Below are 17,767 nucleotides of genomic sequence, written 5' to 3' on the forward strand. Positions count from 1 at the left end.
GTGAGATAAGCTTTAATGTCCTTAATCGCTTCTTTGGGCACTGTATTTTCATTAAGCTTCGTTAATGTAAACATAATTATGGGCTGCTTAATTCCTTCAGAGTTGTTTGCAGAAACCTAAATGATGTCTGTCACTTAATCTCAATATTGGACTCTTGGAAGTCTATCAAAACAACTATGCTTAATACACACTATTTGCTTATATCGTATTTATGCTAACTTACAATCTCAACATCTCGCTATGATTCAAAAATTAACTGGTGTTTTTTACTGATATCGGTTGCCAAGCGTTTGCATGTTTGCAATGATTTAGGGGTTCACTAGCAATTTGAATCTGTACTGGTGGTGGGTGCACATCTGTACAACCTGTGTACATGCTTTTTCTTCTTTTTTTACTTAGAATTTCTTATATATTTATGCGTGAATTAATGTTTAATTTTTTTTTTCTTCCGCATACTTTATGCTAGTTTTTAATAATAATTAGTATAATATTTACTTCCAAGAGCCAATTAAATTCAGCTGTTGATTGATTTTAGCTGAGTTTCATGTGTAAGTACACACCGATCCAGAATGTGATATGGTTGATAGGAACTAGCGCGATGATTATGAGCATGATTACATGGCGCAATTTCTGTGGCATAATAGTTCCATACGAATTGTCTGTGTGAAAAGTTCGCAGAACACTGTAAAACAGCATTTAAAGAAAACCAGCCTACTAACCCCATTTTGAACAACGAGCCGTCTACAAGCAACACCACTAAGCATAAAGGAGTTTTTGAAATCAGTACCAAGGCGAAACTTCCGGCCAGCGAGCTGTATTGCGCCCCGTGCAAAGTTTTCATGCCCAAAATAAAATACAAAGCCCACTTGAGAAGCAATAAGCACAAGGAGAAGGCAGCTGTGCTTTTCAAAGAAAAGACTTTTACGGCCGCGAACAAACCTTGGGTAGGGTGTCTGTCGGTCCGTGCCAACCGCAAGTATCGCAATAATGGCACGCCGTTAGGCAAAATTGTGTGATTTTGCGGTACCGTTTATTTCATTTTTACCATCATAGGCAAAATCGCATGATATTGCGGGATATAATTGTTTTGTTCTTTTCTTCTTTTCTATTTCATTAAGACAGGGAAAATCATGTGATTTTGCGGCATTCCTTTTTTCTTTTTGTTTGCTTTTACAAGAAAGGGCAAGATCGCATGATTTTGCGGTAGTTTGTGTGCTTTTGCGAGAGTAGCCGCGAGCCGCTATAGAGAGCAACCTAAAAAAGAAGAGAAGAATTGAGCAGGGATGAGAAGTCTGTCGGTTTTTGGCTCTAAGATAGATGAGGAGTTCTAGTTTGGCAGCTGAAGAGACAGGACATTAAGAAGGAGTGTCGTGAAACCATGCCAAAATTCATCAAAAATTAATGCGGAAATTTGATATTAGAAAAACTACATAATAACTAATCATTCGACATAAAAAATTGATGGTGTAAACAAATTGCAATACGCAAATAAACGTTAAGAAAAGTAGACAATTTCGTTGTCTTCAATTGAGAACAATAACAGAAAGAAAAACAAAAAGTAGAAAGAAAAAATAAATAATAATAAAAAATAAAAGCGCTTGCTTTTGATAGGAATTGAGACCAATTCAATTATTTTGTAACAAAAATTTTGCGTTTCGTAAATCATATGAAAAAAAAAGGGTTAATTAGCTCGCAGAAAAAAAAGAAAAAGGAGGTGCATAGACATTTCTGTGTTGTGTTAAGGGAGGACGTCAGAAATATACAGACGGACTCACGCTAGACAGACGTACGACAGGTTGCCGACGAAAACATCTTTTTTCTTTCTTTTTCTTCTTTATTCTTCGTCATGCGGCTCAGAGAGCCAAACCCCGTCAACTAATTCGCTCTACCGGCCAAAGAGGGGCTAGAACCGTGACAAGACATTCATCACATCTCCACCGACACTGGAAAATGTAATTCAAAACAAAATTTTTGGCAACGTAACGGACGAGATATCAATCGACAAATTTTTAGATGATATCCGAACATATATACACGAACAATTTCAAGCTAAATGAGATAAATTTAACAGTGTAAAGTTCAACTTGGTTCTATTTGATGCCTATGTGAAGGGAGTGGAAACAGAAATGGTGCTAACAACGCAACATTTCTCAATGAAGTGCTGCAAAAGAAAGCAGTCAAAGTCAAACACAAGATTGACGAGCTATTTATCGAGCTTAAAAAACCAGTTGAAGAACGAGGTGGTGGTTGGGCAATAGCAGAATTTAAATTTTTCGCATTAACCATCTGTAAATTGGAGTCCATTCCTGTGGGTTCACATATGCCCTTGCCAATTAGTATGTACACAAAAGACCACAATTAATATGAAAATGCTGATGTCTACAGTTTTAAATGGTGCGTATTGGCGGCTATCGCTTCAAGTATAATAAACCGATTGGAGAGGAATTACGCAGGTTAGCTCACACGAGTTATTATAGAATTGGAACTATTCGCGAAATTGCCATTGACTTAAAATTCCCGATAGCCAACTGCGACATCAATCGATTCGAGGTGAATAATATAAACATCAGCATATGAATTTAGCACCTTCCAAAGGTACATGAAAGGTGGTTGGTTCAACAAGTACAACGAAAGCACCAAAAAGCTTGTACATCCGCTTGCTAACTACATTTAACGAAATGGCCAAGCAATATCATTACTGTCTTATTACGAACATGCAGAGGTTGAACTTGACCATATTATAATGATCATATTATTAAAAATGTTCATCAGAAATTTGACTTAATAGATTACCTCACCGGCAATATACACAATATCATTCCTAATAGCAAAAAAATATTAAATTTGATGAAAGATGAGAATATTGGGAGAATTATGACAAAGTTTGCAGGTTTAAACATCAAAGTGCACGCGTACATAGTCAATGATGAAGTCATTAATAAAGGACAATAAGTGAAAAAAGTTGAATAAGCAAAAAGATGTGTAACTGCGAAACTAATATGCAGTGCTTAAAACAATGCGCTACAAATAGAATATCTTTCTATGGTGAACAAAAAGTCATAAAAAGCACATCGGATAGATTGTATACAGAAATCTGCAAAAACGTAGAGTTAGATTATTTAGAATATAAGTGATGTATTTTAGAGGATATTATAAATTATAAAATAAGGAAATTATAAAATAAGTAATTAAAATACATAAATAAATACTATGTAAATAATATGTATATATGAGTGAATGTACAAAAAATTAATACGCAATGAAAATTTTTCGATTTTGTTTTATTTATATTTTAATATTAATAGCAACAGCAATAATAATAACAATAGTAATAGCAAACTTGATCTTATTTCATTTTTATCGAAGGAATTGAGCTGTGTTAACCCATGAATTATGTGTTTCATCAAACCCTAACCATTTCACAAAAAATTTGCTTCCCTTCTTCGTCAATGTCTTTTCCACTAAATAGGCATTCTTGTTCCGAAATTTTTGCATTCATTAAATGATCCTAACATTTCAATTTCTTTATAATCCTTGATAATGTAAGTAACAGCATTTGTAATTTTTATTTTACAAATCTGAAATATTTCGACGATCCAGTTCGCTTCATAGTCTTCAAAAACTGTTTTTTTTTTAAATTTGCTAATCTTGCATAACCTTCAACCTTAAACTTTGGTTTAGGAAATGTTTTGATAAAATCATAAGCACTTTGTAATATCTGCTTGTCATTTTCTTTTGTTAATCTCATTTTTATTATTTTGTGATATGTGCTATTGTATTTGGCTAATAAGGTCCGAAACATCTATTTATAATTAATCCGTTAATATTAAACATTAGCCACATAAGGTTTTTTAATATTCTATTGAATGTTTCACATACGGAAGTTTTCGCATGAATGTATGATGGTTAATTTGGTAATCTTTCATCAGGTCTTCAAAATCTTTATTAAAAATTTCCTTTCCGTGATCAGTTTGAACCTTCTTTGGAGAGATATCGCTTTTTTCTAATACCTACCTCATAGCTTTAACTATCTGAATGGTGAATTTTTAGATTTTACTGATAAACAAAGTATTCCAACATAGGAATGTTGGGAAAAAATTCCAAACCGAGTTATTAATCTTCACGTTTCAGCATCAAGTGTTATCCGACGTTCTTTTTGATTGACAATCAATAGACAATGTCCATCCTTCTTATATTGAAAATTACACTCAATGTTCTCTGGAAATAAATGTTGTCGGATGCTCTGAGGTTGTATAAACTCAAATTGAGCCGTTATTATTTGTATGTTCTCGTTGTATGTCATTAAATGAATCCGTTGGTGACGTGTAAAACCAATAAAATTACATTTATTACCTTATAGCCATAAAACTGGTTTAAAATTTCTTAAAGGTGAAAAACCAAATTTAATTGTAGTTTTTAAATTGACGAAATATTTCAAGCCAAAAATCAATTTATCCATTTCGTTTTGGTTAGCGCGGAGTTTTCTGAGCACCATATGTGATCCATCTAATGAGGCAATACAACTAGTACTGAAAGAGACGTGAGACTTTTAGAATATAAACCCGAAGTTTATATAAAATCAGCTTAATATTTATCAGTGATTCATTAAACTATGTCTAGTATAACTGAAACTACTACGAAACAAATTTTTATTGAAGACCTAGCATATATGGATGCAAATTCTGTTGTAGCTAACTACTTCTTATTTAGACCTACATTCGGTGAAAAGGAATTAAATGACAAGACTAAAGACCAAAATCATTTTTGTGCTAAATTTATTAACTGCCCACATCATCGAAATGATTTTAAATTTAGATGTGCTCACAACAATTTATATAAATTCTTTATCTACATTGAAAAACAAGCCATGAAGATCTAGTTTATTCTCTATTTTATAATTAACAAGAAAACATGTTTTATCAATTTGACCATCCATTTACTACAATTACTACTAAAACAACATTTTTACAAATCGTCTTTATAACAAGTATTTCTTGATTAGTGCAAAAATTGATCGAATAATTTGATGCTATTGTGAAAAAAATGCAAAACTTGATATGGATAATATGGCGAATATTGAATATAACAATGCAATACCAAAGAATTTGGAAAATGTTCTCGATGAATCAACACTCATTTTAGTCGATGACTTAATGATGCTTTCACCAAAATAGTTTGTGAACTTTTTCCTTAGGGTTCACATCATAGAAATTTTTTTGTCACACAGTATCATAGAACATTTTTCACGAATCATCGCACACAACAAATATTTCAATGAATTCAAAATATAGAGTTGCTTCCAAAAATCCTAGAGATATCCTACAGTTTCAATATTTAGCGAGGCAAGGTCGTCCCGAAAATTCATCTGAAGTTATGAGAATATCTGATAATGTGACTAGCAAACCTCAGGGTTATTTATTAATTGATCTTACGCAAACAGTAAATGAAGAACGAACATACTTAAGTCAAATTTTTGCTATTGCTTCTGTGAGACAGTAGAATATGGGCTTAAAAAAAGAATTTAAAGCCAATGAAGAGCCACCCACATATTCTGTATGTCCTCAAAACCAATAATAGAAAATTAAGAAAAGCTATATTCAACTGTGCTGATGATGACTTAATCAAAACTTTGACTGAGATTATCTTTAACACAGCAATTGGAAACACTTAACTAAAAAATAAAAATTTGGGGGGTTTAAAAAAGCATAAAAAAAAACTTCGATTCTCCTCGAAACCAATAAAGTCCCAAAGAAAAGCTCTTGTACAGAAAGGCGGTGCGAGCATTATATGTGTCACCTCGAGTGGTACAACATGGACGCAGTATTGGTTCATTCTTAGGGTCTGCGTTTGATGACCAAGCAGTGGATTCTGGCAAATCCCTTCTCCATCATTTCGGTCGCGAAACACTTGTAACGCACTTTTCTTTAAAAAAAAAGTTAAAAATCGAATTTATTATTAAACATACTTATTAGCATAATTTTGGAAGCTATATTATTTAGGTCAATTGAGAAATAATAATACCCTGATTTGCATTTTTCCTTCCGTGCTTATTTCTTTGATTGCCTGTATGCACCAACATATTTAACATTGATATTTTCCAATGATATTATTTTTTTTATTGTTATTCTTTTAGTTATAAGAATTATATATAAACTGTAAATAAAAATAAAAATTCATGCATTAGTTCGACTATCACAATGAAAGAATAGTGCTTCCATTTATTTTGAAAATTCTCTGATACCTGCAATTGACGTTGCGGTTCCCTAGCCTTTGCTTTTGATGAGGCAGGCATCAGCAGAATAACAAAAGCAATAAATCCCAATATATTAAATATTTACACACTTAGAAAATTTTTGAAAGAGTAAGGCAAAAAGACATAAATAATTTGACAGAAAAAGCTACCAACAAGATAACATCTAAATTTCAAAAAAGCTCTGGAAAAATTGGTTTAAACGTCGCTTCAGGATATATTTTCTTACCAACTATGAGCAATCATGAAGAATGTATGAAAAATGAACTAGATTTATTTGCACCTCATCCTATAAAAAGCACAGAAGAAGTTTCATATAATCCTGTTCAATTCTTAGACAATTGCAGCTGTATAGAATTTCTCTCTTGGCAAAGGAGATATATATCAAGAGATCTTTCCAGCGTTTATTTGAAGTTGGTTGTTCACTGGAAGAACAAAGATAATTCTGATGTTACTGCCAATAAATGTCGCGTTGTCAATAATTTTCGACATTCAATGTTTCGAAACGTCTCCGTGTACTTAAATAATGTTCTGGTTTCGCAAAGTGACAACAATTATCAGTACAGGTCATACATATTAACTCTACTTAATTGTGGAACTTACGCTAGTCGAACACATTTACCATGTTCTGGATGGCATCCAGAACACTACACCAGTGAGCTTTTCACGATGATAAAAAAACATTTAACTGAGCTGTTTGGTAAGAGTGACACAGTTGATTTGTTTAGAAAGATGCATGGAGATATTTTTAATTAACCTAAACTCTTACTAAAAAATGCTGACTTACGCATTATATTTAATTTGGAAAAGCGATCATATTAATCAGTGGAAAATCCTGAAACGCAGCTTAAAATATTGCAAGCACAATTGTTTATGAATCAAGTAACTATTAATCCTGGAATTGGAATGGGTTGCTGATCAAAAAATATAACAAATATAAGCAGCTGTACATCCATTTAATAGAGTATAAGCTAAGACAGTAACTCTGTATTCTCGAAACCGTACTCTATCATTAGATACTTTCGTCATAGGATAACTTCTAAAATTTTTACCGTTTTGTATAGTTTACAATAGCGCTTATTCACGCGATCGAACAATGGATCCTTTAAAGTTCAAGCATTTTTATTAGCAAATGTTTAATTTATCGGTCAATGGTGTTCAAATACCCGCTCAAGCACTGCAAATCGCTTGTTCTGCAGCAAAATAAGGATCAACCAGAACTTATAGCATGCTATACAAATCAGACGGAATCTATCACTCAGATCGTGTTCTTCATATAAATAAGAGACTTTTTGCAAATATCTCGTGATAGATAAAAAGAGAAAGGTGCAAATTAGGCTTTAAAATGGATACGTACAAATAGAACAAGCACTTAAGGCAAATCTCTCTACAAAGAAGTACTTTCAAGCTGGTTTTCCAGTTAATAATTTACCTCGAAAAGTGAGCTCTAAACCTGGTCTTATAAAAGCAAATACAGAGTACTCTAATCAATCTGGAGAACATTGGATTGCCTTTTACTTCAATGTGAAGATGAAAGGGAATATATTGATTCCTATGGTCAAAAACCAAGGAAAAAACAGTTTTGCTATTTTTTAAATAGAAACTGCGACAGGCAGCAACTCCAAGGATACTTTTCAAGTACTTGCGGACGTAATGCCTTGATTTACAGTTTATACAAAAGTCAATAAAAAAGTTTAAATGCTTAGCTCAAACAATTTAGTAAAACTGATTAGAGCTTTAATGATAAGAAAATATTCACACTATTTAAGAAGAATTATTAATAAAATAAAAGTTAAATTTTCAAGTTAGACATCAATCCCTTTATTTTCATTTTGAACGAACTCAAAAATACGTGCGTTAGGTAGCGATTTATGCCTTCCTCGCAAGACAGCATGTTGAATATTATTTTCTTTCATCTTTTATACGAGATTTTGGATGGATACACTTGACTAAAGCGTTTCGATAGAAATATCCGCAGAAAGCACTCGTCAAGTGATTCCAAATAAAGGGCAATTTTCTCCAAATTGCTTTTGGTTTTGGTTGCTTTTGCTTTACGTTCAACTATTTTATAGAATGTACCAATTTCTTGGGCACGTCCTTCTTTTTCCAATCAAGCGTTTAAAGAAACTGAGCAAAGTTCCGTTTATAATTTATTTTTATATATTAAACGTAGCTTACATTCACATCATAATCGACATGGCTACCAGGAGAATAATATAAAAACATATCTTTAATTGCAATTTATTTAATTCTTTATTTTATTAACTCTTCCAAATTCATTTCAGGAATTTCACCATTGAAACTGTCATTTAAAAAAGATTGGTAATATGTTCTAATTTTGTGTATATTAATGCTCAAAAGGTCGTTGTCGAAACCATCATTGAAAGAATGGTCATAGTTTGGGCCTTCATTGCAATGTGCTTAAGACCAATATCGAAGGTCGTAGTGTGGAGTACAATTTTGAAGGAACTGCCACATTTGGTTCTTCTCTATGAAACTTGATTGAGAGACGATTGTCCATTTTAAGTCCGACCTTTAAGAAATTTGAGTCCACGACACTTGAGAATATTTACTAAGTTGCGTTGATAAAAGATCTTTAAGAGCATCCTCGCTGTCGTGCGAAATCGAAATAACGAATTTTGGGAAGATATAAAGATGACAGAGTCTATTGTCGTCTGAAAATAGTAGCTATCTAATTTACAAATTCATGCTCTATATTGATCTTCGCTTTATATTGATGATAATGTTAGTATTAAGATTGTTAATGTTGTGTTGTTGGTTGATTCCATTTTCCTAAATATTTAAGACTTCTCTAAATTTTATATTGGTGGTTTTCCCGCATTGATGTTTCGATTACTTTTAGAATACATGAAGACAAAACTTTGCTTATACAGGGTACAAATATTGGCAAACTTGCCTTCAAACGTTATCTGTAAAATTCGCTCTGCCTTTTATTAGCCAGCTTTTCTCGGTAAATACTGGTTAAGTATGGTCATAAAATAATAAATACAATAAAATTTTGGCCTTTTTGTTTATAATGCTGATAACACTGTTTCTTTTTCCACCTTCCGCGGACTATTTATACGAACGGACATGCTAATAAAAAGAATACAAATGGGGAAGGATCGCTAAACGTTTGAATGGTTTGAAAGCCAATAGGATGAAGTAGTCGCTCCACCCAGAGCGCGCTTTATTTTTTTTCTTCCCGCAAATTTGTCTATGTATTTCCATGCATGTTCGTGTTTAGTTGTTCTCAACATCATAAATAATGAATGCCCTTGAAGGAACCCTTTTTCGTTTGTCCATTAGAATGATCGAAGAACATTTTTGTAAACGCAATATGAAGGTGTGTAATAGGAAAGATAAGCGCCTGGTGTTATTTTGTCTTGTTCGTACTTCCTTACATTTTATAGGTAGGTTGGAATTGTAGGTATGAAGTGTGAGGATCCAAAGTCATTCCTCGTTTTGGCGTCACGGATTCTCCGTTTCTAGCTGGGGAGACAGGAGTGTTAGAGAGAAAGATAGGATAAGAGTAGGATAGGCGTAGTATAAGAAAAGGATAGACATAGTATAAGAATAGATTAAGATACGATAGAAATAGATTAAGATAGAATTTGTAGCAAGGGTTTAACGTGGGTTCCTGCCTGAAAGGCTTAACCCCACGGTGGCCAAAGCCACTTTTAAGCGTACTACGCTCCCTGGCGAGTTAGACAATCCCCACAGAGTAGGGGCCTAAACAGCACCAGAGTCCAGGACGGTTTATTGTGTATGGAACAATAAACCCCACTCTGGTCAGTGGTGAGGTTTCACTTTGGCTAGGAACCGCCAACCACAACCACCACGAGTACTCCCCGAAGGGCCGCACCCAAGCAGTCAGGACTCACAAATTGATCAACGATATGCGTTCAAAAAGGGAAAAATTGCGCTCGCTTCCGCCATATAGCTTCCACGGCGCCGTTGATCAATTACCACCATTACCCGCAGGCATCCGTGACATATGTTCAAAAGTAAATAGGCAAAAGGGGAAAAAGCCTTTCCGTCAAATCCCTTTTTTAATTTTTGCATCTATTAATTCTCAAGAGAGTTTTTTAATTAATGGGCCAAAGGGAAGGCCATCCGTCAATTTCTTTTTGTATAATTAACTCCCTCTTGAGAGTATTTTAATTCCAACGACTTTATGAACAAAGTCCATCATACACCCGCAGGCATACGTGGCTTTGTGAGGCGAGCCTCCTGACCACCGTGGCTCCCAGTTTGTTTTGCCTTTGGCATACTTTGGGCGGATGTTAAAAACAACCGTACTTGCTTCGGATTCACCATACTTCCTTGGTAGCCAACACCATGAACTACTTTTCTTCGAGATATATAGGTTTCGGGTATTGCACTGACATGGCAGGGGCGATCTACCATGCACTCGCTAGATTACTACCTTCCATCTTACTTAAACCCATTCAGTTCCTAGGTAGTAACCAGCTATTGAGTGAAGAGCTCATCTTCCAGCCAACGCCTCCACCATCTCTCAGAAACTCGTCGCCGAGTTAGTAGCCCAAAACCTTAAACTCTTCTTAGCCGGCCGAAGCCGTTGCCCGGGGATCACCACTGGGAGGTGAGAGTTTCGGCACATCTATGCTCCCCATTAAAGCATAGTTTATAGAATAGGAATAGATTAAGATAGAATAAGAATAGAATAGGCCAGATAAGCGTAGGTTAAGAATAGATTAAGGTAGTTGGAATTCAGTCGCCGAATAAGAGAAAATTTTCGAGTTACAGTAGTCGGAATAAGATTTAGATTAAAATACTAAAAAATACAAATTTCTTGTGCGTTTCCATTACCCCGGGCCGCTGAGTTGCCCCAACGTTTGGGAAAGAGACGGAAACGTCCTTACAAGTGGCGCCCGAGCAGGGACCTTTATTTTTTTTCAAAAAACGGGAGTGAAGTGAACCAATAAAAAAAAAAAATACAAAAAAAAAAAAAGACATATAATATTTATTTATTTTATTTTCCACTTATACTAGAAAATCAACTAAACAAATAACAGTCGAGTTCAATTGGCTCTTAATGCAAAACTTATATTAATTAACAATAAAATTGAGTATAAGCATAATAAAACAAATAAGAAGAAAAAAAAAGAAAAAGAAAAAAAATTTGTATACTATCAGCATAGGAGCACACTTACAAGCGGTACAGGACCAAATTGCAAATGAACCTCTAAGCCATCGCAAACATGCATAAGCCTGGCAACCGATAATAAATTGACAATAATTCACTTTCGAAACGTAACGACTTTTTAAGGATAAAAGCTAGTTTAAATACGACATAGGTAAATCGCTCGTATTAAGCAATGTTGCTTTAATGGGCTTTAAAGACTCCGATAACGAGAATAAGTGGGAGACGTCATTTAGGTTCTTGCAAACGACTCTGGGCGGATTGAACAGCTCATAATTAAATTTACACTGATTAAACTTAACCAAGATAAAGTGCCTAGAGAAGCGGTTAGGGACATTAAAGCTTATTTCACCAAGTAATGAAGGCGAGTCAATAGCACCATTTATTACTTTAATTAGAAACGAAACGTCAAGAACAAATCTACATTTCTCAAGAGACGGTAGGGACAGCAGAGGCAACCTATTTTCATACAGAGGAAGAGAGGCAATCGGATCCCAACCCAAATTTCTATGGGCAAACAGTAAGAATTCTTTTTGAACAGATTCAATTGAATCTACGTAGCACCTATATGAAGGAGACCACACAACTGAGGCATACTCGAGTATGGGTCTAACCAAACACATGTACAGCCTTTTCGTAATGTAGGGATCATCAAGCTCTTTGGACCACCTTTTTATAAAACCAAGCGCGGACCTAGCTTTGCTAATCGAGAGCTCAATATGGAAGTTAAAACGTAACCTATGATCAAATAGAACGCCTAAATCTGTAATCGAATCGACGTCCTCCAACTTATGCGAATCTATGAAATACTGAGTAATGAATGACTTTCTTCTTGAGAAAGAAAGCTTCTTACATTTACTCAGATTTAGTTTCAGAAGATTCAAAGAGCACCATGCAACAAAATTATCCAAATCACCTTGAAGCTGATGTGATTGCGATTTAACAGAGAAGGAAGAAAACAGTTTCACATCATCAGCATACATTAAGATCTGGCTGGAATTAACCACCGATGGGAGATCGTTAATGTATAAACTAAATAAAATGGGACCTAAGTGACTTCCTTGAGGTACGCCAGACGTAACGGTGAATTCATCCGAGCTAATTGAGTTAAACAAAACTCTGAAGGATCTATTGTGCAGATAAGAGCTTATCCATTTCACTAAGTAGGGTGGGAAACCAGAGGCTTGGAGTTTAAAGATAAGTAGTCTATGGTTAACCATATCAAATGCTTTGCTTAAATCAGTGTAAATAACATCTGTGCGAGAGCCACTAGAAAAAGTCTTGAAAACATGACAAGTAAACTCTAACAAGTTGGTGACTGTAGATCGCCCTTTCCGAAAGCCGTGCTGGTGCGGAGAAATATACGAATTAATGGCAAAGGCCATATGCTAAGTAACAATACGCTCGAACAACTTGGGCAAGACACTCAACTTGGCTATGCCTCTGTAGTTCTCAACAAATTCTCTACTTCCACTCTTGTGGATAGGAGTAAGGAAACTACTCTTCCAACATGAAGGGAAAACACCTGAATACAAGGACATGTTAAAAATCTTTGAGATCACACCACACAACTCGACAGCGCAAGATTTAAGTACACATGATGGAATTCCATCAGGTCCAGGCGAACAACTGTATTTTAGAGACCTCGACCCTTTAAAAGAAGGTTCGATACCACCATTAAATAAAGACAAAGTTTTCATGTTTGAAACATACAAAAGAGGAAAAACAGCATTGGACAAAAAAAAGAAAAGGTTGAGAAACAAAAAAAAAAGGAAAAAACAAGTATGGAACATTAAAAAAAAAAAATTTACGTGAAATAAATAAATAAATAAACAGAAAATATTTCAAAAAAAGACAAAGAGTTCTTAAGATAATGGAATTTTCTCAAAAACCAACGCATAATGCAAATAATTGAATAGTTACAAGTGAAAAGAAATAAATAAAACCACTGCAAAATCTACGAAATAAACATTGCTTTTCAAGCATTAGAAGAGTAAAGTCTCTAAATACTAGTGACTATACGTTAAAAAAAAGAGAAAAGGGATAAACGCACAACAAGCAACTCATGTAAATAACAGATGAAATGCACTTTGCATAAAGTGCATGCAAAGGCACACGCACAACATCGGTGAGAACAAGCATAGAAGTTGAAAGATACCTAAAATTGAACACGCAACAACAAAGATAGGCATTTGCGATCAACTAAGAGCCTGTGCTAAATAAAGTGCCGAAAGGTCTTCGCCTAAAATCCGCTATACGGCGAAAAAAGACCAAAGAAAGGCGAATTGATCGTGGTTGGCAAAATGACCAGAGAATATAAGAGAGTATTAGACAAACGGCAGCCAAAGTGCGTGGGTCGGCCGCAAGAAATCGTAACGCAAAAAAAAAAGAAAAGTGCAAGCGGTGTAAAAGAAATAAATAAATAAAAAAGAAACAAAAAATCTCAAAGTAAACGGGAAAAAAGTCAAATCGAAGTTAATGGGCTGAAAAAAAAAGGAAAAAAGTGTTCAAGTGAAAAGTTGATGTGTTTGCAAATGCATTTAAAGAGAACGAAAAGTGTGACGTAAGCATTAAATGAACGTTAGCAATTGCGTTTGTATGCTTGTGTGTGCACGCAAAACAATTTGCGAATTGGCATATGTAATAAAAGCATTTGTGTAAAACTGAATAAAAAAAAAATATTAAAAGGTACAGGACAAAACTAAATTGTTAACAAAATTGTACTCAGGAACGAAAGAAAAAAAAGGAAATAATAATAAAGAAAGCGACCACGCATACACTGAACAATTCAAAAAAAAAAAAAACAAAGAGATCGGCAAAGACAAATCAATGCCAAAGGTAACTAACAAAATTTTTTTTAAAAAGGTAAAACGAAGGGCAAACCAAGGTTAAAAAAAACTACCAAAAAAAAAAAAAAAAAAACAAAAGGTTATCGTGAGGAAGAAGAATATGCATTAAAATCTCACAGTCAAACGTGCATTAGCAAATAAATACCAGGATCAGTAAAATATATATCAACGAGGGAATCAGTGGCATGATTTTACATTTGCAAGTGAAAGGAACAAAAAAAAAACCAAGAAAAACAAACCTTTTGCAACAGAACTAAGAGAAAGACGTTTAAGGTTCGAGCAAAAGAGTAATTTTTTTGTAAACACAACGAAAGAACGATGTAAGAGGGAAAGGGAAAGGAAAGCTACAAATACATCATTCGGCAAGATCACATTAAACTGTGTTAAGCGAAACAAATTCATCCATGTGCGTGCCCTACGTTATAATCAACCACCACCAGCTAAACAATTTTGCGAAAACATAAAGAGGAACCAAGCATTTAAAGACGCGACTTAAGCATAGCGTTCAGTAGCTCTTTTACGTGGCAATAAATTGGCGAATTGTTCAGCTAAACGTCATAAGAAGCCAAGAGCGATTCCGCAAAGTGGTGCGGGTGATACCGATTGTGAAAGAAAATGAAAGACACCTACCTTACCAGCAACAGATATGCAAGGAGGAGGCCGGAAATATCGAGCGGGAAAAAAAAAAATTTAATTTATAACAATAACAGAAACAAGTCTTAACGTTCTATTTATTTCAGGTGCCAAGGTCAATAGCAGCAACACCCTCATTAACTCCATCATCATTCTGTTCACCAACAACAGCCGCAACAGCAACGGCAGGTACAATTGCAGGTAGGTCCGGTGCACGTAAGTCACCCGACAACTGCCAACCGACCGTCAACGCAGTCCCACTCCACCCACAGCAACAACTCCAAAAACGTTATCAAGTATCAGAGCAACAGCACATACAACAACAATAATCTCACCAAACACACACAAATCAATGCATTAGTTTTGCTTGTTTTGTAATGTAGGTACATTTTTTTTATACAATGTGTTAGTTTTAATTAGCAAGTTTTCAAAGCTATGTCGAATATAAGTATGCTTACTTGTATATCTTCCTCTACTTTCGTTTTAGAATTTGCTGACCCAGTTTAAAATGTTATATATTTAAAGTATATTTTAGGACGTTTTAACACAATATATTTTATGCATGAACGGAGAGAGCCATGATAAATAATTCCAATTTTTCTTAAAAATTTATTGCATGTTCTTACACTAAGTGTAATAAATAGATATAATAATTGATTTAACCAGTTAAATTCAATTAGTATTGAAGTTACGCAAAGTTAAGTGTTACGTACGAACAATCGTCAGATATATTAGAAGTTTGTACATTTTGCTTCAATAGTTTGGCCGTCTAGGCCAAACAATATCTATAATACTTAGTATAAGATTTATTTATAAGAATCAATTAAATTCGGCTAATAATTGATTCTAGTTGAATTTGATGTGTAAAAGAGGAAATGAATAAATAAAAATAAGTTCATTATTATTTGCTTTAAATTTTTATTTTTTATGCACAGTACGCGGTACAAAATGTACATTAAATGCGATCGCTGCGTTATTGCGTCTTAACTGATTGCCCACCAGGTTTCAATTTAAATTTTTTTTGCTATATGAATGTGAGAAACGTTTTCTCATATTTGTCAAATCAGGCGTAAGAAAAATAGTTAAGGCGTGTTGGTTTTTCAGAGTTATTGCTGGTTTCTTAGAGTTGCATTTATAAGATAAAACAGCTCTAAACTGAAAATAAAATAAATTTCAAGCAAAATTGTTTACTTAGAAACAGCTGAACCAACACAATATTTTTAAATTGATGAAAAGTACAGAAATGAAATTTTTTCTCTTTTGCCTTTTACTCGAATTGTTAACGCTTAATTCGCCAAAGCTTATAATGAATTCTGTAAAGCTTGGTTAAATATTGCTATTAAATAATCAAGTAAAGTTGAGAGCTATATCTAGTCGCTTGGTTCTATGCTCACATTACATTATTTGAGGAACATGGAGTTTGTCGGAAAAGAAATCTTGTAAGACGTGGAGGAGCTTCGCGGGGCGCTTCAAATACTTTTACACCATTTGACAATATGTCAGTAAATGATTTTATATAATCGTAATATTCGTAACAGCGTAAACTTATCTACGAATATCGTTCCACACACAGTTTGCAAAAGTTTTTCGTGTCAAAAGAGAGTTTTTAATACATTTTAGGAAACATTGATGCCAGTAACTCCTTGCTGCACTTTTCATGGTCTCGTGACGCGTTATGGTCCAAACGACGATGTTTGAAATATTCGTAACATTTATCAAAGTGATTGGATGGCTACACGGAACGCGCATTTATTTTCGTAAGCCCGCCCAAACTGAAGAAAGCTTCATAAATCGAAATTGCCTGTATGGGATGGTGGTGAGTTAATCTGCATATTCGTTTATGCTTCTCCGTATATAGTTTAAACGAAACATGAAAGCAGACTCAACTTTATTTCAAAGAAGCAGCCTCAGCACACCTCAGCTCTTGTAACTAAGAGGTACTCGATAAAAAATCACGACCAGGCAAAATAATAACAAAGTTCGTTTGCGCTGATAACGAAAGTAAACTACATTGATGACTAAAAAGTACAATTGCCTTAAAGTAATTAGGAATTATTCTAAAAGTATCATATAAATATATTTTAATGTATAGTTGCAACAATAGGGTTTTGCTGAATGCGCAGAATATAACAATTCAAGATTATGTCACAAAAAATGTTATTTAAACATATAAAAGAAAAAATTAAAAAGACGACACATTTGAGTGGACTAAATTGCGCCCTGCTCCTAATGACTATGTTCAGTAATTAAAATAACTACCTAAACGAACAAACACATAAAAACGTATAATATAAAGTATATTGATGTTTATAGTTGTATGAATATTAGCAAATTGGAATCAAAGATATAAAATCAAAGTTTAATAAAATATATATTAAATCTAAATATACTGCTCCCCGTTGACCGTAGGTCAACAAAATTGATAAATATCTGTGGTAATGTTCCGTCGGGGAGACGGTATAGGCGTTGATTCATTGGTAGGTCATGGTTACCCTGGTCGGATAGATGATTACTTTACGTGACAACCGTTTAAGCAGCTACATTCTATTTACAGAAAAACCTGGTGAGCAGGAATGTGATCATAACGGCTAGACTGATAATCGATGCTGAATATGAGGCAGTTATACTATGGACTGGTGCAACATCATTCTGAGTTTTGGGACCTCGGGCTGCTTGGATGTTAAGCTGTAGGGATGATAAATTGTTGACTTCAACTGGATATTGGTTAGACGTTGTTGAATAACTGCCAACCTTAATAACTTCATATTTCACAAAACTCTTGATTTGTCAAGTTTGTAAATTCTCTAAGACTTGTGTATGGGGTTGACAATGCCGTTGAGACGAGATGATGACTGGTCATATGAATGT

At 34.3% G+C, this 17,767-nt stretch overlaps 1 protein-coding gene across 1 annotated transcript in view; it reads left to right on the forward strand.

Annotated features, from left to right (window-relative positions):
* The window catches only part of LOC119643660 (homeobox protein 5-like), a 65,188-nt gene extending 49,960 nt beyond the window's left edge, over positions 1 to 15,228 (forward strand). The window contains exon 2 of the mRNA XM_038043057.1: positions 15,007 to 15,228. Coding sequence (XP_037898985.1) covers positions 15,007 to 15,228 — 222 coding nt within the window. The remainder of the gene's footprint in view (positions 1 to 15,006) is intronic.
* Positions 15,229 to 17,767: the final 2,539 nt, after the last annotated feature.

Source organism: Glossina fuscipes, unplaced genomic scaffold (genome assembly GCF_014805625.2).
Source record: "Glossina fuscipes isolate IAEA_lab_2018 unplaced genomic scaffold, Yale_Gfus_2 61514, whole genome shotgun sequence".
Taxonomy (NCBI): Eukaryota; Metazoa; Arthropoda; class Insecta; order Diptera; family Glossinidae; genus Glossina; species Glossina fuscipes.